At 40.5% G+C, this 23,603-nt stretch overlaps 1 protein-coding gene and 1 long non-coding RNA gene across 4 annotated transcripts in view; one reads left to right on the top strand and one right to left on the bottom strand.

The window, feature by feature from the left end:
* The first annotated feature begins 1,771 nt into the window (after nt 1-1,771).
* On the top strand, nt 1,772-23,100 carry zbtb10 (zinc finger and BTB domain containing 10). 2 transcript variants are annotated; one of them, XM_008422037.2, is made up of 5 exons: nt 1,773-2,753; nt 10,678-11,710; nt 18,830-18,895; nt 20,752-20,927; nt 22,378-23,100. In XM_008422037.2, exons 1-5 carry the CDS (start codon nt 2,073-2,075, stop codon nt 22,657-22,659), a joined length of 2,238 nt encoding a protein of 745 aa, XP_008420259.1. In that variant the 5' UTR covers nt 1,773-2,072; the 3' UTR covers nt 22,660-23,100. The 2 variants fall into 2 exon arrangements, with proteins under 2 accessions (XP_008420260.1, XP_008420259.1); XM_008422038.2 differs by lacking the exon at nt 18,830-18,895 and having other exon boundaries at nt 1,772-2,753.
* The window catches only part of LOC103472410 (uncharacterized), a 31,031-nt gene continuing 30,027 nt past the window's right edge, over nt 22,600-23,603 (bottom strand). For both annotated transcript variants that reach the window (XR_001777104.1, XR_534853.1), the window contains one exon: nt 22,600-22,687. This is a non-coding gene — a long non-coding RNA (uncharacterized LOC103472410). The remainder of the gene's footprint in view (nt 22,688-23,603) is intronic.

The following is a 23,603-nucleotide window of genomic DNA, read 5'->3' as shown; positions in this document are numbered from 1 at the left end:
GCTGCATGGATTTTTTTTTAATTGGGGAAAACAATCCTTCACATTGTTAACAAGAAACGACAGCGCCCCAGACCAATTAAACCAGTGGGACATAATGCCCTCCATCTTACTGTCCCCACACCGTCGGATAAGTCCCTCTCTTGTTTACACACTGTGTGTAAAACTATTAATTAGAAGCAGCAGATAAAGTATATCCACAAGTATTTCAAGTATTACCCATGAACAGACACACACGGTAAGAGAAAGGCTATCGTGAAACAGTGCCCTCTGCTGGAATACATTGCATTAACATCAAGTAGAAACAGACTTGTTAGAAAGATCTGCTACAGTTCCTTACATAAGTCTCAAAATAGATTAATTTTATCCAGGGAAAGATGAAGGTTGATTCAGTTACGTAACTTTATGTTTATTCTTATCTTGGTACATGTAGTTGTTGGTTGAACAAAATCCACTCAACATAATTCAAAGTCAAAGTTTTTATGTAAAGAATATTAAACACTGCTCAATGCACGTCACAAAAATGAAACAAATTATTACTTTTTACTTTGTTAATGTAATTTAAAGACAAAAAAATGGCTCTTTGGTAGACCAGTGTTCCTTAAAGTGTGGATATGAAGTCCAATATTGATCATGACTTACAAAGGATTTAAAACAGTAGGTGGTCTAAAAATATACACATTTAAGATGAAAAATGTGTATATTTACGTGAATATACTACTTTGGACTGTTGAAGTCATTTAGTTGGTATTACACGTTAGTTTAAGTGACTTAAAATTGAATGTATGTCAATAAATTAGGTCAGTTTAAAAGCTAATGCCACTGTTTTATTTTATTCTGGTCAGATTTAGAGTTTACCAAGAACCACTGTATTAATGCAGCCAGTAGTCAATAAAATTTGATAAAAAAGTCATTTTTTAACTCGTTTTTAGAATATCAAAGGAATGTCAATATATAAAATATCTACAAAATGAAAATACTTTTCCAAATATATTTTAATATTTTGTATTTATATTAAACATACACATTTTATATTTTTTTCTATAAGCTATTACTTATAACAACTTATGTTTATATATTGTCCCAATAATAACAATAATTATAATTATGATAATAATTAAAGACAGTGGATGAATTGTCAATACTAATAATATTGTTGTAATTTATGACTGTATGTACACTTGTTTTCTAGGAATAGTTACACAATTATCTCAAGTTATTAAAACACCAATAAATAAATGAAAAAGCTAGTTATTTGATTTATTATTATGTGTTTTATTAAACTGATATAAAATCACTTTATGTGCACCTTAACTAGCAATAGCTGTATGTAATTACAATTTTATTGGTCAGAAGCAGAAATAAATAAAGACTAAATTGGTCACGTGTAGTGTCATTAGTGTCATCAACAGTGTAAAAAAAAAATCAATAAATGTGATCAATTTAGAATTAAAATTGTTGCCAAGCTTTTCTCGTGTATATAAAATGAATATTAATATTTAGTTAATATTTATTCAAGAATAATATTATTATTAAAATGTACACTTCCCGGTTAATGTACTCCTGTAGAAGTCATATGACCATTGTGGTCACAATGCTTTAAGCTAAAGAGGGGAACGCATGTCGGCATTTATAGACCGAAAAAAAAAAAGCTAAGTCAAAAGATGAAAAGCACGCGGAAAATGGGTGCAGCCTTAAAATACAAAGGACCCCTTGCAGATCAACAGCACCCCCATCTCCCTTTAAAGCCGTCCCCCTTCCTCCCCCCTTCCCTCTCTGTCTCTCCAGCCTCCCCCCGCTCTGGTCGAGGTGCATTGTGGGGAGGAAAGTCGTTGCCATTCGACCTCTGCGGGGCCTGCGCGGACGCAGCGAGAACCCTGAAATTCATTATGCGTTTAAAACCTTTATTTATTTCCGCATAACCTACATACTCTCACCGGGAGGGCCAGGCAGGGGAAAGAAACGACGGCGGGCCATCTCTTTCGGGGAAAGACATCGCTTTTAAATTCACTGTTTATTCGCTGGAGGGTAGACACTGTTGGGAAAGTGAAGATAGTAATATTTATAAAGAAAAAATGTCCGGTGAGAGAAATCGCAGGTCTCTGGCTTTCCGAGGAGGTGGATCAGCTGGGTTAACGGGCTCCAGCGGCATCGGCGGGGGGAACTGTAACAGCTGGGAGGCCCCGGCCTGTCAAGACCGACATTTTAACGGGAATAGGCCGGATCAAGAGGAGGACAGGGATCTGGGGGCGAAGGGACCGTCGCAGAAGAGAGTGGAGGGCGCTGGGTCTGTCAGCGACAGCACGGAGCCCGAGGCGGAGGAGGAAGAGGACCCGGAAGGGGGCAGCTTTGCAGCCGGGGACGGGGACGATCGTGCGGGCTCGGTTGAAGGAGACGACGGGTGTAGGGAGGGGAATAGCTGGACAGCGGGGAACGGTCCCACCAGCAACACTGAAGAAGGACAAGAGTGTCGGGGCGTTGCGAAGGGAGGCGAAACTGGTTCCAGGAAATCTGGGGTAGAGATGAGACCGCAGACCCTGCTTCAGAAACACTCACGGTTCCACGCTTCGTGGCTGCAAGAATTCCCATGGCTCAAATTCTGCCAAGAGACGGGACTCATGTCTTGTTCTTGGTGCCACAACATTGCCACTAAAAACAGCGACGAGCTCGTCAAAGGGAGCCGAAACTACAAGCGGGCCTTGCTGCTGAGACATCACCTGTCTTCCGAGCACGGTAGAAATGACCCCACCAAACAGGTAACGTTAGCTGGCTCCGCTTCCGTTTACCTACGTAACATGAAATACCAGTCAGACAACTGTCAAACTATCATTTCGTTACTTGTTTTATTGTTGCTTTTTTACGTTGAAGAACTTAAAATATAAAGCTAAGGCGAAAATTGGCTTTTACCTAAGCTTCCCAATCCCTCCCCCTGGCTAATTAGTTAGCTCCAGCCTTCTAGCTTTAGCTAACAGCTAGCATAGCTTTCTAGCCGCTTAAGGCGTTGCTGTCAAGCTAAAGGTAGATGGTCATTAACGGCGGTGAGGTGCTCCCATAACAGTGAGTCACTTAAAGATGGTTTTAAGAAAACATTTCAAGGTTTAAAATGAACTGTCCCTTCAGATATCAGAGTAATTACACCTGCTTCTGTTTGACACCTGCTACACCAAGAGGTTGAGTCTCAGAATGCATCGTTAAAGCAGCACTTTGATTTCACAAATGTAAGGCAGTCATTGTGTCATTTAGAATTTAGTACTATTGTATTGGCTCTTGTGTTGATTGCTAGCTTGCCTAGAGGTCAAACAATGGCAAGGGCTCGACCCTGACAGCCTTTGGGGAACCGCACCCCTTACCCAACCCCCCGCCTCTCATGCTAACTCCACTGCCTTGCAGTCACGGGTGACCTTTGGCGCATTTCTTCCTCCACCAACCTCCTCCTACTCCTCCCTTCAGGGAGCTAAATTAGAGGCATTGTGCGAGAATGACCCCCCAAAATCCATAGATGGTGTCACTTGCAAGGCTGAACAAGAGGCTGGGAGTAAATCATGCTGACTGGAGCCTGACAGCTTGCTTTGCCCACAGGCGACCTTACAACAGGGAGGAATCAGTGAAATAGATGTTTGTAATCAAGTAGCACAGCATCACCTGAATCATCTTATATACAACTGGACTTTTTGCCTACTGTTTAGGGAAATCATTAGAGATGCATTGATCAAGCTTCCAAGGACATTACGAGTTTGTTTTCTTTGAAACAATAAATGTAGGAAGAGGTGAATTTCTGATGTGACTACGGTAGTCAAATATATTATTGGGTATGCAAAATGTGAAAGGCTCTGGCTCAGTTTGCCTTCTTGCCATTGGTACCCCAACTTCATAACCAGCATTATAGCTTTGCTCCTGTATATATTGTTCTGAATGAATCGTAAATATTGCTAGAAGGTAATATAAAACCTTGATTAATTTGTTTTTATTTGAAAAATGTTGAATCCATACCTGGTTGAATCCATACCTCTCATAATGGAGTCACATAGCCACACTTCCTCACAAGTTGATTCAGAAACAAAAACGTCTTGTGTGCAGGTAAAAATGGACAACAATAAACATAAACAACTCCCTCTCACAAAAATGCTCACATGGAGGTCACTATCCTGGTTTATTATTATTATTATTATTATTATTATTGTTATTATTATTATTATTATTATAACCATCTTCTCACTGACTTTGCGATGACTTCTTTTTTATATCGGGCTATAAAGATTACTGACCGTAAGGGTGCGGGAGGTAGACGGGAATTGTCAGTATCATCATTTGAATGTTGTTAAAGAAAATCAAGACACTTTAATAGTATAAGTATTTAGTTGCTGATATGCATGAGGTCTTTTATTGGTTTACTTAATTTTATTAGAGCAGAGGCCCTACATCTACAGCAGATTTGTTTGTGATGTCCGTATAAACAAACTGCTCAGTTTGAAACATTGATTCACCGATTAGTGCCCACATTTTCTGTTCCTTAATCATGGTCGCGTACCGCCTCATGTACTGACAATGGCCTGAGCTGTCAGGAGAATTAAGAACAGGGTCCTATTTGACTCTAATTTGTGAGCAGAGAGGATTTCACTCCTACATTTAGTTCCCTTCCTTTGTACACGCAGTTGCTAATCAGAATTACTTAAAGTCATCCACTAACTTGTACACATCTCTAATTGGTAAGGAGAGCAGTAGGAGTGGATTAGGGGCTTGGTGTTTCTTTTCCCCAGCAACAAGGACCCCAGATACCACTAAGGAGGCTGTTTGAGCTACAAAGTCCAGTTTCTGAGTTTAGTTTGTATGTACAACTTGGTTAGCTGTGTACAGTTATTTATTTCTGATTTGTGTTCTTCAGTTCAGAGCTTTCATAGGACCGCTTCTTGAATATGATAATAGAAGGCGTAAAGCATTGTGAAGCAGCACATTAAAGGCGTTATGAGACGGCGTCTTGTTCTCGTCACTCATTCCTGATGTTAGTCAGGCCTCTGCTGCATTTGTTAAAGCTAACTCAATTAGCCTTGGTACACCCGGGCAGCTGTAGTAAATGTGGGTATCCTCAGAAAAAAAAGGGGGCTGTTGTTCTTAATTCTCTCCGTGTTGTCTTATGCTTCCTATACTACTTCTCTATGGTGAGAGGTTGCGGCAGGGGGAAAGTAGACCTTGGGTGTCTGAAATCAAATATTTTGATCTTAAATGTTGAACAGGCAACAGTTTTCCCATTTTGTTATATGCATGATGTCATGATGTACTGTTGCCTCATTTTTCCTCAGAAGAGTAATCAAGTATGTGTCAATCCTATGTCAGTGCCCACTGCTCACAGACCTATGTGTTATCGCCTTCTATTTAAACTCTTTAAGCCGAACTATGACTGTGTTTCCATTCCCACCATATGAAACAAAGATTAATTGAATTGTCACATGAAACTTGTTCAAGTCCTAAACAACTGTTCTCGCCATTCATTCTCTGTTTTTTCCCTTTTGTGTCACTGTCATGCTTTTCTTTACGTTGCTAATAAACACACAATTAATGAAATATGCTATGTTGGAATAAAAAAAAATTCTTTATCACAGCTTAGCCGATGCCTATCTTTTTCTTGATCTTAGTGTGAAATTAGATCATCACAGTTAATTCTCAGACAGGAAATTAAGATATTTTCAGAACTGTTAAGTAATTTTCAACCCCCCTCCCTGAATTTGGTTATGACAAATGCTTACTCATAATTGCAGCGTCTCCCCAAATGACACACCCAGTGGAGCCTAGCAGATAGATGGGATGTTTATTGGGGGCCACAGGTCAGGGGGAATGGGTGGGGTGAAGCCAGAGGGAGAATTCTTCTTGCTAAAAACCCCCTTTCTTGTGGCACCCCCACCATAGCTGTTTAGCATTGTCGGTACGCAGGGAGACACTCGGAGCAGCCCTCCCACACCTTGGGCCAAATGCACACTGCGATATTGTTCTAGCATCTAGGGGACAGCCGGGCCGGGCGAGGAGGAGGGGCCAGGCGTAGTGGAGGACGCAGTAGCATTAGGCAAAAAGCGGTGGAGATGGCCTCTGGGCTGGGCTGGTCATGGGACAGGATGGATGCTGGGTGGGTGGGGGTACGGGTGTGCAAATGGAGGGTAACGTGTGCTTTAATGGTAAACAAAAGTGACTCCAGTGGGTCTTTATGTCACATGGAGACAGGAGTCGCATCACGTGATTTTGTTCATGGTGTGCGTCTAAAGGTTTTTTTAATGCATCTGTTGGCCTTGGTACTTTGTGGATTGTTTGGGTTTGCGGTCTATTTTTTTGAAGTTGTAAATTTCTTGAGTGCTGATACACTACATTGCTAAGCTTGACTTTAAAGCCATCTTGATTCATTTAATGCACCTGTAAATCACTAGATTTTTGGCAGCATACGTTTGGCTTTGCAAACTTTTCTTTTTGACCTACATCAAAGGACTCGTCTTGCCCATCTCCTCTTGGTTTCTGTTCACCTTTTGCAATCTCTGGAACAAATAAGGACTTGGCAGAGGTTGATGTTGTCCCTCAATTCTCTCTTGGCTTAGTTAGGTTTTGCCTCCAGCATCTGCTGCACAGGGTTGTTCTGCTGGTCTCTGTAGCTCTCAGCTCATACGTGGCACATCTGGAGAAGGGATGCTGCCGCTGATGAGGCCAGGATGAAGCAACCTATCCAGCACCCGGAAAGTTGGACTTTTAACGTTCAAACATAGAAAATCTGTGGGAAGTATAAAGTTGTAGGTACAGAGACCTGCAAAAAGATCTACCGTCTTTTAGGTGATATTTCCCTGTTGCTACATAATTGGTTAAAAGCTTGTCGAATCAAGAGAAGTCAAAATGGTAACCTCTAACAAGTGCAATTTAACTCAAAGGCCTGTGTGGCTCTTCTTGCTTTATTTGTTACAAATTTCCAATCTCTTGACTTTATAAACGTTTGGCTTGCCAAAATCAGTTTCTGGCAGATTATATTTTCTCGTCTAAATTGGATAGTTAAAGATGCTTCTGCAGTAAGTAGCGAATAATTATTTTGATTTGGAGCAGAAGCAACACACTGTTTTAGGAAAAATATGATTTTACATTGTTTTTAAACATGAACATAATGAATAGGACTTTGTTTTTACATGCTTCATACTTGTAACATCTTATATTAGTAGTAGAAACGAATTTTAGCAGTATTTCCTCTTACATTCTTTGCACTGCACGATAATGAACTCCTGCCCTGAAGAAGGCTGACACCCACTTATCTCTACTCTGAGGTTTTCAAACATCTGCTAACATTTCTAAATTCATTATGTGTGACGATGGTCATTTTGGACATATTTTCACAAACCTTTGTGGTATGTGATAAGAGTGACCTACGAATCTTTCCATGTAGTCACAATCCCACAAAAATAATTTTGCTCTAAAAGCAAAAGAAATGACCACCAAGCCTATTTCTTTACAACTGTCCTCCACTTGTTGCATCTCAGCTACCATTAAATTCATTTTTAAAAACCATACTGATACTGCAGATGGCTGGCTTTCTTCTTCCCACAGTAGCAACTTCCCCATGGAAGAGTGTTATCAATACCTGTAGTCTTGGCCTTTTCATACGGTGCATTTACTAATCAGATAAAAATCAGATTTTGAGTTCCTGACTGGCCAGGCAAGCTGCAATATTGCCCACTTGTGTTTACCAGCTGATCTCTGTGCACCTTCATTTTACCACGCAAATGTATTCAACCTTAGTACTCAGCAGGGTGGATGTACCCCTCCAGAGGCTTTGATGTGTACATCATGGACTAATTTCTCATCCTCCCTGCTCAACCTCTTAGACTCACCCACATGCACCACGGCTCTTTTCTGCATTTGTTTGAGCTGCTGTGTAATAAGAGAGTTGAGTGCCAAGCCTTTTTACAAAGGCCCACAGTGAGTGGACAATCAGCCTCGGGGAGAGCACAGGCTATTGTGAATGCTAAAATGGGGTGACCCGACAACTCCTTCTCTATCACGCTGGCTTTCTGTCCCCCATTGCTTCACGTCGTCTCCTCAGCCTGTTTTTTTTTTTTTTTTTTCCACGGCGCTCAGGTTTTTGCTCTCTCCGTCCCCGTCCTTTAGTTCACGTCATTAATCTGCGCAACAATAATTCTCAACGCTCTCCTTTTACCTTATTTTGTCATCTGTGTGTGACATGTATATTTTTCTCCCACAAACCCTTGCAATCGTTGTCTAAGTTTCTTTTCTTTTTTTAATTTATTAATTTTTTTATATCTACCACTCAACCTCCACTCACTCCATCTCTCCCTCATTCTGCCTCTCATTTTATTCTATCCCATCTCGCTCCATCTCCCCCCCACCCCCTCCAGCTGTGGCAGAGGATGATAAGCCCCCCTCATCCCCCCATACAGCCCTCTGTGCCCAGGCTGCCCTGGACAAGAGCTGCAGTGTGGAGGGAGTGGGGGGTAGGCGGGGGCTGGGTGGGGACCTCTGAGAAATGGATTTAATCTGAATTACCCGGTCCGAAGCCCCAGCTGTGTGTACGTGTGGGCAGCCTGACTCCAACCCGTGCTTGCACACGCAAGCGTGCGAGGCAGAGATGGTGGTGGGTGGGGGCAAAAATGCAGGGCCAGAGCAATGTGAATTATTCTGGATTAGGACATCTGCTGTGCAATTCGAAAATGAGCCAGAGATCTACGCTCTGCTTGTGTGTATTATGTTGGGGGGAGAAAAGCCCAAAACAAAACAAAAAGCACCTTTATGCTCTTCAGCATTTAAAAACATTTTTCTATTGTTATATCGGGACGCTTAAAAGGCTCACCTCAGCCCAGTCTTTTGTGGGTTATAATGATGCCGTGTATTTACTGAGCATGTGCATGTATGTGTACACTGTGTCTTCTGCTCCCTGTCATGCTGGCTCTTTGCCCTCCCCCTCCCTGCTATATGAATACCCGGGTGAGTGGGATGTTACAGGGTAGGTCTATGCTTCGCCTGTTCCCCTCCCATTCAACAGGCAGGTTGTGTTCTTGTATCTAATGCATGTATATTAACTGAATTGTATATGCAAACGACAAAAAAAAAAGTATTTTAGGAGCTGAATAAGTAAAAGCTCAAATATTTATTGAACTCAGTCTGATATTTCCCATGAGATTGCTCCTTATTACCACCTTAACCCTGTTCTCTCATTTGCTTCGCTAAATTCAGCGAGTCTGTACATGTTCCCTGGTATTTTGGGAAACTTATTAAAACATTTATTGACGCGTACGTACCTGAAAGACCTGACGTAAGAGCAAACGGCAGGTTGACTGTTATATAACTGCTTAATAAAGTCTTCCGTTGCATGTTTTTTATCTGTCGTTATGAGGTTAAAGTTTGTTTGAGGAAACAATTTGATTATATGGCTGTTTACGAGCAAGCCTTAAAGTAATGTCTTTCGTTGCCTCATTCCTACCTGCCCCCCTCTTAACAGTAGCCTGTTGAACCTGTTTCACCTCTTTGAGGCAGGTGCAGTGGTGTCACATAGAGAGTCAAGGGGATGTGTGTGCATGTTTCCACTGTATATAAACAAACGGATGAAACCTGTTTGTGTGTCTATATTTGTGCGAAAGTTGAGTAAGGTGTAGCAACACATGTACAAGGTGTCGGAGAAGGAAAGACACAAGATTAAGATCACGAGAGCAATATAATTTTACTTTTTTTCTTAGAAAATAAAACCCTTTTTTTTAACAAATAGAGATTTTACAATAAGTGGTTACTATTTAATATATTGTGTTGCTCTAGTTTAAACTGTTGCCACAAAGGGTTGTATATCATAACTGAGTGTTGCTAAGTCAAATTGTTAAATTTAATAATCTAAATTTTAGATGTAAAAGTACTAAATACCTTAAAAATTCCCATATTATGTCTATCATTTCACTCTGTTATGTCTTAAATTTATGATTCTAACATTAATTTATTTTGTTTTTGAGAAATATACTTCATTCTTTGTGTTTTAGCCATGGTTCTAGTTCAGCTCAATTTTTTTCTTGTTACTTATTTTGCAACCTGCTTCTTCCTCATAGGAGATCGTAAATGTAACAAATTTTGGTTTGAAGCATTTGGCCCAAACCAGTCGTTAGTCAGTGTTATGCAGCTTACTGAAGTCTTTTTTTTCGTGAAGATTTAAAGTCCAGTAACAAAGCAAGTTATAAAGTTACCAAGTTATTCTTTTGTCATTATTGGAAGTTTAAAATTTTTATCGCAGGTGTTTTATTTCTCTGAAACTTGCAGAAGCTCTTTAAAGGGCTTTTTTTTTTTCTTTTTTGGAAGAAATTGAGCATATTTATGTAAAAAATCTAAAAATAATTTAATGGGCATACCTAAACCTGGTATTTTGACACTGAACAGTGATTCCTTTAAAATTAATTTGGAGATTTTATGAAACCTTTTTATATGCTGTCTCATACATAGATTCAGGGTGTCAAATATTAAGGACACACCTTCCTGTCTGGGGATTATAACAATACTTATTTCTTGAGACCAACTTGCATGCTAGTAGCAAACATGCAAGTTTCATTGTTGGACTACATTGTGAGGCGACATGTTTCTATTTAATACCATGAGATTTTGCATATGTTGTTTTGTTGTTTTTTTTCCCCCCCACTAATGTTTTGATTTCTTCTCCCTTTTTGCTACAAGGAGACTGTGAGACCATCGGACAACACCAGCCCCTCCACTAATTGCTCAGAGGACGACTACCGCAACAAGCCCAATGAAAACTCCTACTGTTACCAGCTACTACAAGAGTTGGACAAACAGCGCAAAAGTGGCATCCTCTGTGATGTGAACATAGTTGTCTCAGGCCAGGTGTTCCGCGCGCACAAGAACATCCTGGTGGCGGGCAGCCGCTACTTCAAAACTCTTTACTGTCTGACCAAGAGCGAGGCGCAGGACCAAGCCACTGTCACACACCTTGATGTTGCTGCCGTGCAGGGCTTCTCGGTCATCCTCGACTTTCTCTACTCCGGAAATTTGCTGCTCACAAGCCAAAATGCCATTGAGGTGATGACCGTTGCGAGTTACCTCCAAATGACGGAGGTCGTACAGTCGTGCAGGGCTTTCATAAAAGACGCCCTGAATATCAGCATTAAGCAAGAGGCTCCTGATTCGGTGGTGGTGGACTACAACAAGAGGCAGACGGTGGCCAAGGAGGGACAGAGAGGGCTGGACCGTAAACCAAGCAACTTTTGGGCCACGAGTATCCTGTCCAAGCTGTCAATCAAGGCAAGCGGCAACCAAGGAAAGGATGCAATTGAAGAAGACGATGTTAATGGCAGGGTAAAGGAGGAAACCAGTGACATAGAGGTGACAGCGGCCGGGGTTGAGGGCTGTGCCCTTGTGACCCCTGGGGCGTCTGGTAACTGGACCCACCACAATGAAACCTCATCTGACTCAGCAGAGACCAATGACATGCGGGCGGCAAGCGGCCAGACGCAGGTCTTCGTCTGGAACGAGCCGGTCGCGGGGGGCACCGCGGCAGCGCCTGCCGCAATAAAGCGAGAGGCGACGGACGCTGCCGCGGGAAGCGGGCGGCGAAAAAAGCAGACCACCACAAGGCGATTCGTCTACAACTTCCAGCCAGAGCCCGAAGAAGGATTCGATGAAGGGATGTTCATCCAGCCGTCGGCCTCCTATCCCAGAGAGGACTTCTCCTCACTCTCAGAAAATGCTGGTAAGGCGCGCATTGGAAATCTAGAAAGCATTTCCTTGTGTTTACTGTTGTCATTTCACAACTCTGATTAAGATATAGCCTGAGTGCGATTATAATGTGAAGATTATACACTGTTAAGCCATAACCATGTGATTACACATCTAATATTGACTAGGTCAAAGTAGCACCGAGCTGTATGATTCAACAAGGCGTCTGTATGGTATCCAAAGTTGTCATCAGTTCCTTCAGCTCTGTCAAAGCTCTAAAGTGGGGATTTGATGAATTATACTCGTTTAATTAATGATTTGTTGGATTAAACTTTGTTTATCCTAAAACCAAAAAACCCAAACAGACTCTTATCAATTTGAATGAAAACATTAGATTAATAATTTCAGCTTCTTTTGTTGATCTTGTATCCATTGTCAGATACTTTAGAATTTTACAAGCCTAAATCTGGGGGGAAAAAATCAAAATCAAAAATATTTGAGTTTCTACAGCTTATTTTGTTCATTGCATAAAACTTAAATTTCTGAACTAATGTTTCAATTACATCCTTAATCATTCATTTTTCATTAAACAACTTGAGTTACTGCACTTTGTTGGATTAAGAGTCTGAAAATTAGAAATGTTTCGCTCTTTGTCATATCAATAGATGGCACAAATCTTATCAAGAAGTGGAACTGCTCCGATTGCTTATCAGTGGGCCTTGACTTTCTTCCCCGTGTTATTGGTTTCACCAGTTGTCTTACCTTGGACCACAGTAGCTTAATCTTTTTACATAAATTAGTCTTTATTTTTACTGTTTTCAACACACAAACCTTGACAGCAGGTTGCTCGCTTGTTGTTTAATACGTCAAACCCGCTGCCACTATGATGACAACAGTTTGTTTTTCACAAGTTTGTTTGTTGTCACAATGTTATGGCTGATCTGTGAATGAGAAGCTGTGGATAGAGACTGCAGGGAAGGGAGGGCATTCAGTTTAACGTGCTTTGCATGTGTAAGTAGCCTCTAGCACATAAGCTTCTAGTACCTAAAGATTAACAATGGACAGGGTCACAGAAGGGTCAGAGAAGAACTTCATATAGAGACCAATTGTAATAACTTTTCAAACTGACCTGTTTTACAAATCTTTTTTGGGGGCCTGCAGATGATGCAAGAATTTCTGAGATGTTTGAGGAATGTAGGGATATAAATAATCGGTCGTTGCGTTTGGGGGGTTTTCTAACTAGAGCGACTGGAGTTTAGCCATAAAAGTTCATGTTAGGAATTTATACTCCTACTCCTGCCACAGTGTGCTTCCTATTTACTCGAGTGATCCGTTGAGATTGATTCTGCAAACATGGTCAGGGGCTTTAAAGAGAGCAAGTTCCTGTGTCCAGCTGTGACGTTGCCAAATTAGCTAGTTTATCTGCCATATGCTTCACCAAGTCTCCTGGCTGGTCTACCGTTTCTACTTTCCATTGACCGGTTTTGTTAAAAAAAATACTTGTATTTACTTATTTTTAATTGGACATTATTGTATATCAGGACTTTTCTTATGGAAGTTATTCTGATTGGAGTTATTACTACTCTCAAAGTAACTAATAACATGAGATATCAACTTTTTTTTCTCTTATAAACTGCTGTTGTTCATTGCAGAATAAATGTAAAAGTTTGACTCAAACGTAGCTAATCAGTACTTGTATTTACCTATAAAGAACTGCAGTGTCTTGCAAAAGTATTCCCACCCCTGACTTGTTCATTTGGACACGTTTTGCTGGGACGTTTTGCATTAAAGCAACACAAAGTAGTGCATATTTCTGTAATGGTAGAAAAATCTTACAAGGTTTTGAACTTTTTTTAAATATAAAATCTTGGTGATAATCTGAAAAGTGTGGCCTGCATTTAATTTGTCAGTGTCCCAAGCTTTGAACATCTGCTAATGGATCATCAGAAAATAAAAGTAAGGCAACACTAGAGACCTACCAGGACATGACGTTTGCTGTAAACAGGCTGGGCAGAGGGAGCAGAGATTATCCCTGTAAGTATGAGAATCTGCTGACAGGACCGCTACAAGTTGGTCTGGATAAAAAAACAAAAAAAAAACCACTGTTGAAAAAAGTTTTTCAAAGGCCATGTAGAGGCACAACAAACTTAGAGGAAGGGACTCTGGTTAGATGAAAAATGTAACTTTATCAGTCTACAGGTGAAATACTTGTTTCACCTGTAGAAACATCATGCTGTGGATTACTCCTTTCAGCACATAGACTCTCGTCCAGTTTTACCGAGCTTGGGAAATTTTGCAAAAAAGAATTGGCAAAAATTTCCGTCTGTATGTGCAAATTGGACGGGCTCAATACGACACACTTTTCCCAAAATGTATTTAAAACCATGCATTTACTTTCCGCTTCACAAATATATACTACTTTGTCACGTAAAATAGAATACTGAAAATGTGTTTTGAAGCTACAAAATGTGGAAAATTTCAAAGCAAGACACTGTATGTCTTTAGACGTTTGATGTTTGCTGGGTTTTTTCATTCTCACAAGTCTTCCAGCTGCCCTGTCTTCAGGTTTAGGCCTTTTTGGGTGATAAAATTGTTCTTTTCCCATCATTTTGTCAGTTTACCTCTTCCTTCTCCCCTCCTAAATCTCTTAATCTGTACATTGCTCTACTCATTGTACCCTGCATGTGTATCCAGTGGTGTGCTTTTGATAATCTCCTGGCTCAAACCACCTCCTTTTGCTGGTCCCATTTAGCCCATAATGATATCATATATTAGGTGAAGTGGTATAGACAAGCGAAGGAGTTGTGTGTGTTTGTGTGTGTGTGTGTCAGAAAGGCTGTGCAGAAATGGAGAACTGCTTTCAGTGTGTTTGAGAGCAAAGGCCTCCCTGATGTAGGATAATGAAGGAAGCAGGGGAAACTGTTGCTCCCCCAGGCCTTCCTAAATGCACTTGAATGCTCTTAGTGCCTCCAGCTCCTCCTATGCGTGTGCATGAAGAAGTCCAGTGTGTTGTAATGGTCTAGTGAAAACACCAGTAAAATTTGCCAACTCCTCTGCTTTCTATTCTCTACACATCTTTGTTGCGCCGCTTTATTTACCCACCTGTGCTCGTTTTCCCAAAGAAAGCTACAGGCTGGTTATCAAAGAAAAAAAGCGTCTCTTACATTTAGTTAATTTTCTCAGATCTTGTTCAGTTTAAATATAGCCTCATGCTGGGAAGCTTAAACTGTTAGACACTTAACTATAGATGTAGATGTTTTTTGGGGGGGGGTTTCCTCTCAAAAGGTGGTTTTGTTTTCAAAGTTGCAGAATTTATTTGCCACAGTCTTGAACATATGAAAGCAGGGTTGTAAAACAATTAGTGTTAGAACCAAGAGATAATTTTAGAAAACTTTACTGGAGTGGTTTTATTTTTAGGATCAGAGGAGCATCTGTTCTCCTTCTTGAAAAAGATCATTCAGATTTTGTTTGAAGCAAGTCCTCTGGAGTTGTTTTCAGGAGTAAGTCCTTTATGCGGAGTGGAAGGATCTGTATCTATGATGTGTTGATATTGACACTCCAAACTTTAACTATTTTTGCTGTTTTCAATGCTTATGATAGTTTCCAGTTTCCAAAACAAGCAGAAGTAGTAAGAGTGGGTCAGAGTTTGTGTGCGGGATCACACGTTTGTTGTTTGTAGATCAAAACCTTTGAGTGGAAAGTGACATACCAGTTTCAGGTGCTATTTTGAACATAAGCTATGTTTATAACTGAGACCCCTGGGCATTTCCATCCCCATTTTGAAAATACAAGCACTTTTGATCATGCTTTTGGCTATACTTTGTATTCTGATACTTTGTATTGTTTCATACCCAAAGAGAACCAATGATTTGTATTCGTTCAGGGTCGTTTATGCTGATGAATAATTTCTAGCTACAGGGGGTTGTTGGTAAATTGTTTGAACTTAATCAAAGATCATAATCTCTCATAAACGTAATAAGTTCAGTCAACGGAAACCGAATTTGATGTAAAATTCCTAAAAGATCAGTTTAATTAGTTGTTTTTTAAATTTTATTTATTGATTTTTACTTATTGGGCTCAACTGTGTGAAGAACTACTACTTCTCTTTAATTGGTGTAGAATAATCATTCAGTCCAGGTTTGACAGGTTTAGCTTTTGTTGTGACTATTAATCTGCATAACTTATCAGCATATGTAACTTTCATGGTAAATAAATTACTACTCAGTGCTTGAAATCCATTACATAAATGTTTTTGTTTGGACAAATTGCAACAGATGGTAACAAAAAGGGGAAATTATTTGGCAAAGGGGCAAATTGACCAAGATCTGCAAAGAAAAATGAAGCTTTTAACATAAAAAATGAATGTATATTTCTGTGGTTAGATTTTTACCAGCTTTCTAAGAATCATTTTTGTCCCTTCCTCCCTGTAGTAGGTGGTGTTATTATCCAGTAGTGAAACATTTCATGTCAGGATGAACTGTCTTCCATTACATAATAAAACACTTGACCACAGTGGAGGACAGTTTCTGCCAATCAAAACTCTTCGCAGCCTGCACACAGTGTCTGCATAAAAGAAAAAAAAAAATGCAGTGATGACATAATTAATAAAATAATGTGTTTTGCAATATTAAATAAGAGACCAGCGCACTCTTCTTGAAGGGTTATATATTTTTTTGACCCGATTAGAGTTCACCCTGCCAGAACGTTAAAAAAGACTCTTATTTCCCTGCAGTGCTGAACTATTCATTTAGATTTATCTATAAGTGATCCCAGGGGTCTTTTTGCCAGCCACACTGTCATGTTGCTTTAAACAAGATAAGTGTGACCCTACTCGGCGTGTAAAAACACCCACACACTCTCTGTGGGGATTTTGTTGAGCTCGATCAAAGACGTTGAAGCGTATCGTATATTTGCTGTGACAGTTAGCTCACAGCAATGTAGCGTGTGGTAATATTTGTTTTTCTCACTTTCCCCTCATGCAAAGGCTAAGTAACCTTCTGTCTAGACCCATACATTGGTGATGAAAAGACTTGAAGGCTCAGTAGTACTATGCATGTGGAGTACTTGTAACCCACTTAATGCTATTTTTCAACCCAGTTGTCCTGTCCCATTTATAGACATCACGTTACTTGTTTGTGACAGCATTTTCCTCTCTCTCTCCTCTCTCCCTCTCTCTAGTTTTCTATTGCAAACAGAGCCCATGTATTTATTCCTACTGTAGAGCAGTCTCATATTGTCTTAAAATGACCGAGAATACATAAAGTTGTGTGGATGTATCGTCCCTTCTATTGACTGTGAAAACGGTTCACTGAATCTGATTGCTAAAGCTAAATAGCCCGGATACGTGCTTCCATCTGAACCTGTGAGTATTTGTGCAGCGATATTAGTCGTCCCAGTTTCCCACAGTGATGTCACGCTTTGGGCTTTCATTTGGCTTCAGTTTGTTCTGCGCTGCCAGGCCCTCAGGATGGAAACACAGTGGCCTGAATGATGGCATTCTTTCTGCAGCTTTAAATGCTACTTTTTTTTTTTTTTACAGTTATAACACCAACCCTCACACAGTTACATCAGACAGAACACCAGCAGCAGCCTGAGGGCATTCTCCACACTTCTGTGTTTGTTTCCTTCACGTTTTAAGATTGGGGGAAAATACCAGTGATGTCAATTGATACATTTTTTTTTAATCAAATTAATCACCCAGAAACAGAGAAATTTTCAATACCTGTTAAATGTTTTATTATCTCGAACCAAACATCTCAAACATCCAGGTTCTCTTACAAGAAATCATTTTGTTTGAAACATAATCTAGAAATGTTAACTATTAACTGGTTGTTTTTTGGTGGAAGGTTCTTCACTGTTCCCACAAGTAAGCTACATACTACCTTAGTTTTTACCAAACATCCATCATGATGAGTTTTTCTTTTTTTTCTTTTTAAGAATTTTTTTGTGCTCTAGCGGCTTTCATTTTGACAGTAATCTGAAACATGGGGACGAAAAACACACAGCAAAGGAACAGAGGGCAGGATTCGAACTTTGGTGTGAGTCAGGCTGGTGCGTTCAGTGGCAAGTTTTGCCTCCTTTCTCATATTTTCACTCACATTTGTGAGCGCAGTACAAAAACCGTGTCACGGGCCACTTTGAACTAGGTAACCTTCTGCGGCATAGAGGCTTTTAGGTCAAAATTGCTAAAACGTTTGGATTAATCGCACACATTAACATACGACGGCGCTAGAAAATATAAACCTAGCTCTAATGATTACGCTAGATCTTCATGGAGGCATATCCAGATGATATTCTCATATTTTCAATTAGCTTCTATGTCTTTTGAAGGTTTACCCCCCAAAATGACACACAGCAGCGAGTTTAGAGTCGCACTGTAGCTTTTAAAAGCAAGCGCAGCTACGAGTGCTTTACAGGATTAAAGTACTTTACTGTCACTAGCTGCTGCTCTCGCTGAGCGCTCCTACAGCACACACAGCCAGCAGGTTCTTCTGTCTGCTCCAAGCAGGGCTGTTGGATTGTTTTAAATGATTGTATCTGCACAGGCACATAGAGCAGGTGGGCATTTGCATGAACACCAGCCTCTAAAGTGCACACACCCATGCAGAGTAACTACCCCCCACCCCCAACCGCGGTCCCAGAGAGGTGCAAAGCTGCCAGGGGCAGTCCCTTCATTTCCTAATCCACTCTAATGCACCAGGGCTGTCCTCACTATTCCAAATATTGACCCAGGGAGCATGAACACACACACACACACACACACACACACACACACACACATTCACTCACTCATAGGGGTGTGTCTTTAATGGGCTCTAAGCACTGATGCTTTAGGAAGGGTATACTCACACATCCACAGGTGCTTACAAAAGCGGAGTGTAAGACGAGCCGGTGTGAAGGCTCTACTCTGTCATCCTCTCATTAACCCCCACCATGCTGGAAACCTAGTTAGCTTGTTGCCATCTTGGGAACCTCTGCTTTACATACAGTAGGCTTCTATGAGTGTCTGTTTGCCTCCTTTGTGTCGAGTGGGGGCGGCTGGCTGTGTACACAGAACATCGTGAGGTGTGCATCCCCCACAGGCTCTCACCCTCCTCTCCTCTCTCTCTCTCTTTTTTTCCTCCCCCTTGTTCCCCTCCTTCCCTTTTCCCAGAGCTGGCCAATCAGATCCAGTATAGCATCATGCAAGACTTACAGCAAGGGGAGTCCTGGGAGAATGGTAAGATGCCACTCTCTGGAGCACAGCTTAAACCGCCAACTAATTTAGTAAATAATGAAAGATTTTGTTAATGTGCTTCTTTTGAAAAAGGTTTGAGTCACACTTTTACACATAAATCCTTTAAACCAGGCTTTATACGTGTAGTTGATTCACATGAAGCAGATTTTTTATTTTTCCAACTAATGATGAGGCGTTTTCTCAGGGGAAACGTGTCCTCAAGTGCATTGTTGGTTGTTACAGCAGAGCAAACGGGAAGCCTGAGCCTTTTCTTTCTACCTAATGATGTTGGAATGATCACACAATGCACAGGTGAAGCAAAAAAAAAAAAAAAAAAAAGCTGTTGCGGTGCATGTCTTCTGAAAAGTGATGGGTGTATAAAAGCACCAGCATTGCCAGCTAATCCAGCTTTCCATTCACATTGGAATCCAGAACCGGATCCGGATATGACATCACACCGAACTAACCGGTGTTCCAGCTGCGAATCACAATACTAGTAGGACTTATCTCTCCTTTTGTTATCTTTTATTGGCAAAATGGTTCAAAAGGATATTTTTTGTGTGTTTTATGCAGTAAAAAAATCTGATTTATCAAGATGCAAACTTTCAGACATCCAAATTAACAGTTTGTTGCTCTCTCTTCTGCAAGAGCCATTTTTGATTTTTAAGTCTTCTATGTAGTAGGAAAAACTTCCTGCTTTTCATTTCAGTCTGTTTAGTTCTCATTCCAGTTCATGTTTCTCCCAGCTACCAATTTGGAAATTGGGACTTCAGAGTTCAGATATAAAATGCTTGAAACGCCAACATGTTGCGACTTTTTATACAGAAAGACCGGATGTCGCATTAGTAGGGGTTCCTAGTAAAGTGACGATCAGGCCGAAACGTTCAGATTCAGACCGAGATAAAAACAGACAAAAGAGGAACAGACTGTACAGTGATCGCAAACCAGAGGAACACAATTTAAGAAACGTTAATGCGACCCTTCAGGACCACTTCTTTGCGCTGCCGAGTCAGCGAAGAGATTGCAACTTTCCATGTAGCTTAAACAATCAGATTGCGGTACATCCACTACCTTCTTTTCAGCTGTTTAAAACCCACAGCCACACGCACGAGGGGAATACACAGGTGACCTGCTTCTCATCAACCATCCCCCCTCCTCGCCCCTTGGCAAGCTACCTTAACAACGCCTCTGTTTTGCTCTCTCTGGCCTAAACAAAGGGCCCTGCCGTGTTAGCCCCACTCTCCTAACAGGAAGACTATCACTGGAGTGTTTTCTGCAAATCCAGCTGGAAAAAAAAAAAGCATGCAAAATTAAAACATTATTTTTTATTAAATAAACATAATTATTACATAATAAACTACTAAAACTTGGTGTTAGTTAGAAATAAAAATGTGTGACTTTAGCTTGTGCATAATTCAGTATCTTTTATTGTGTTCAGTTATACCGAGCTTCATAATTAGCACTAGGATGCAGTTCCTCTTTCCGTGTAGCACACCGGTTACGTAGCAACAGCAACACAGATGCTTTTAATGATTTCATTTTTGCCTTTGCAGTTTATCAGACTTCCATAGCTTGGAGAAAATTATGTTGAATGCATCTTTTCAGATTGTGGTTTGTTTTTTTTGCAGTAATGGTCACCGCATCTCTACTCTCAACTGATTTGATAAACAGGATATTGGTTCCTGACACACCCCCTTTCCTCATTAGGCCCTCGGATTGAAATGCAGCTTTTATGATAATAGTCTTGTTGCCTCTCAAGCGTTATTGGTTTAAAGGAACTTCCCGATAACTCGAATTGAAGTTTCACGGACGGCGACTCTGGTTGATCGTCCTCTGCTGCTTTGCTTCTCTCTCCTCAGGCGAGGCCTCACACCTAGCCCTCAATAAGCTCAAGTGCCCCCACTGTAACTACATCGCCAAGCACCGCCGCACACTCAAGAGGCACCTGATCATCCACTCAGGTGTGCGCTCCTTCAGCTGCGACATCTGCGGCAAGCTGTTCACCCGCCGCGAGCACGTAAAGAGACATTCCCTGGTGAGTCATCACACGCACACTGAACAACTCCGCCCCTGCTTCTCTCCTCCGTTTTGCCACCGGTCAGTGCGCATCCCCCGAACGCTGCCAAACCCTCCAGATTTTTGGCCTCTCTCACTTCATTCCACACCACCTTGTGTTCTGCTTCTGGCAGCTTTCCTCCAGGGAGTGAGTGCACACACAGTCTTTCAGACTCTTTATCAATTCCCGTTGAAACAGGGAGTGAGGTAGGGTCACTCACAAAGTGGTACAAAAACGAATGGGTGCTCATAAGCCAAAAAGAAAAAAGGCAAAGATGATTGTTTCCAGGTATTAAATCTTGAACGAACAAAGGCTCATCTGGATAATCCACAGAATTTAATAAGAAAAGACACTTTTATCTAAGCGTGGGCTGGTAAGAGATTTTCAAAATATATCTTTGAATAAAAGGACCAGTTGTTGTAGTGTAAAGGAATTCACACAATATAAAAAGAGACATGACCTGCAAAGACCATTTTAGACAGGCTTTTTCCTGGGAAGGGGCTGCATGCTTTGAGCTTATTGGTCACACTATAACGAAGTACCCAAACCAGGAAGTGACTCTTAATTGTATTACCATGAAATCAGTTGACTTGTTGACTTAATTGGTTTCTACCAGCTTGATAATTTTTTTTTAATGCATCCCTGTAAATAATTAATCTCATCTCTCACTTCCCATTTATTCTAGACCAATCCGTTACCAGCAGAGCTTCTGTCGTTGGCTGCCTCAAAACCAATTGAGACCTTTATTATTGAAATAGTTGAAATGTTATGTATACAAGCACAGTGGCTTTTTCCTGTTTTACAACTTAAAGTTTACAGAATTTCCAAGCTTTGATTTCACATGTGATCATCAACAGACTAATCACAGAGTGTATAACTGACTTTAAAACATGCAAAACAAGTAAAAGACGAAACCAGAACGATCACAAAAATGAGCAGTTTTGCACTTTACTTAAAATGTGCATTTATCTTTTTCTCGGAAGGATAAATTACAATTAAACTACGATTACAATCCCAGACTAAACGTAGATCTGCAGTGAACAGTGAGTCTACTTATTTCAGGTTTTATGGGGGGGAAAAAAAATCACTCAACATTTTAGAGAACAATAGACTTTCTGGGCAATTTGTTTAACTAAGGCTTTGTGCAACTGCCAATTTTTTGCTTGCATTTGTGGAAAATTTCTATGTAGATACTTTAGTCTGCAGTATGAATTAGGGAAAGATCCAAATCTTTTGTCCTTTAATTTGTTTTACTGCGAATAAAATCTACACAGATTTTATTCATAGGGCAGTATATTGCTTTACCGATAACCATCGTTTTAAAATGGGGTTAGCTTTAAAAATGGTCACAAATCGATCACAACTCCAATAACTTTTTTTTTCTTTTTTTTTTTTTTTTGTAATCGTCCCGCTTCATTTTTATTCTCAGGTGCACAAGAAAGACAAAAAATACAAATGCATGGTTTGCAAGAAGATCTTCATGCTCGCCGCCAGCGTCGGCATCCGTCACGGTTCGCGGCGCTACGGCGTGTGCGCCGACTGCGCCGATTCTCACCAAGCCACTCAGGAGGGCCTGGAGGGCATGGAGTTTCCTCGCGACGACGACTTCGACGGCGAGGAAGCGGAGGGGGAGGAGGGGGAGGAGCCCACCGACAACGACCAATCAAACTGGGGCGAGTGCAACGCCGCCGCCGCTCCAGACGAGGACTAAGAAATCTAAACAAGCTTGAGAAACAAATCTGAAAAAAAGAAGAAAAAAAGGTTGATGTTTAATATATATATGTACACAAAACCTAGCTGGTAAACAATCAACTCCAAAGTGCTATCAAACCTCGAGGTTACTTAATTGTGCAAGTACACAACAAAGAGATGATTTTTTTGTTGTTTTTTTTTAAAAGTCTTGTTAGTATGGGAACTCCAATATGTACAGATTTTATTATTATAATGTGTCCAACTCTGGGGCCCAGCGCCTATAAGAGAATGATTCTAATGATGAATTATATGATGAATCAGGTTTTTGGTGATGTATTTTTATTTCCTGTTTGTTTTTTCGGGGGTGCAAGTTGGGTGGGGTGTTGTAATTTTCTTTTTTATTTTTTTGAGTTGAGGTAGGCCAATCATCTAAACAAAGAAATGTTAATTATTTAATTTATGAAAAGAGCTTAATATGGTCTTATTAAATGCAATTTTTTTCCTTTTTTTTTTTTTTTTTTTGTCCTGTGTGCGCGAGCAATCTGAAAGCGTGTTGCTTGAGGCACACAGACGAAGAGCATTACTGTCCACAGGAAGAGTGATACTTGCTCTGCAGAGCTTGTTTAGACGCGCTAAATATTGTATTCGTTTCTGTTTTGTTTTTGTTTTCTTTTCCTATTTTCTTTCCCTGCAAAAATCTTGGAACCAAAAAATCTGTTTTGTGACTCTAATGTATCACAGCCATATTTATGATTAATTTAAAGAAAAGAAAAAAAAAAAGGGCTGTGATATTGTGCCAAACAGACCGCACACCAAGATTTAGCAGGAAACAAAAACTACTGAATATACTTAAAAAAAAAGAAAAAAAGACAACATTGGGTTTGTTGTTTTTAATAGGGTGGGGAAATATAAAAAAAAAAAATAGAAAAAGAGGGGAAATGTTATTGCTAGCTTTATACAAAT

Source organism: Poecilia reticulata, linkage group LG11, assembly GCF_000633615.1.
Source record: "Poecilia reticulata strain Guanapo linkage group LG11, Guppy_female_1.0+MT, whole genome shotgun sequence".
In the NCBI taxonomy this organism is placed as follows: Eukaryota; Metazoa; Chordata; class Actinopteri; order Cyprinodontiformes; family Poeciliidae; genus Poecilia; species Poecilia reticulata.
The sequence above is the reverse complement of the archived record's forward strand: the minus strand, read 5'-3'. Positions and strand labels throughout refer to the sequence as shown.

Bases quoted from the DNA above. Each gene is read 5' to 3' on its own strand.
- zbtb10 (XM_008422037.2), top strand. From the start codon at position 2,073: ATGTCCGGTGAGAGAAATCGCAGGTCTCTGGCTTTCCGAGGAGGTGGA. The intron at 11,711-18,829 runs GTAAGGCGCGCA...CCCTTTTCCCAG, and splicing joins CTCACTCTCAGAAAATGCTG to AGCTGGCCAATCAGATCCAG. The intron at 20,928-22,377 runs GTGAGTCATCAC...TTTTATTCTCAG, and splicing joins ACGTAAAGAGACATTCCCTG to GTGCACAAGAAAGACAAAAA.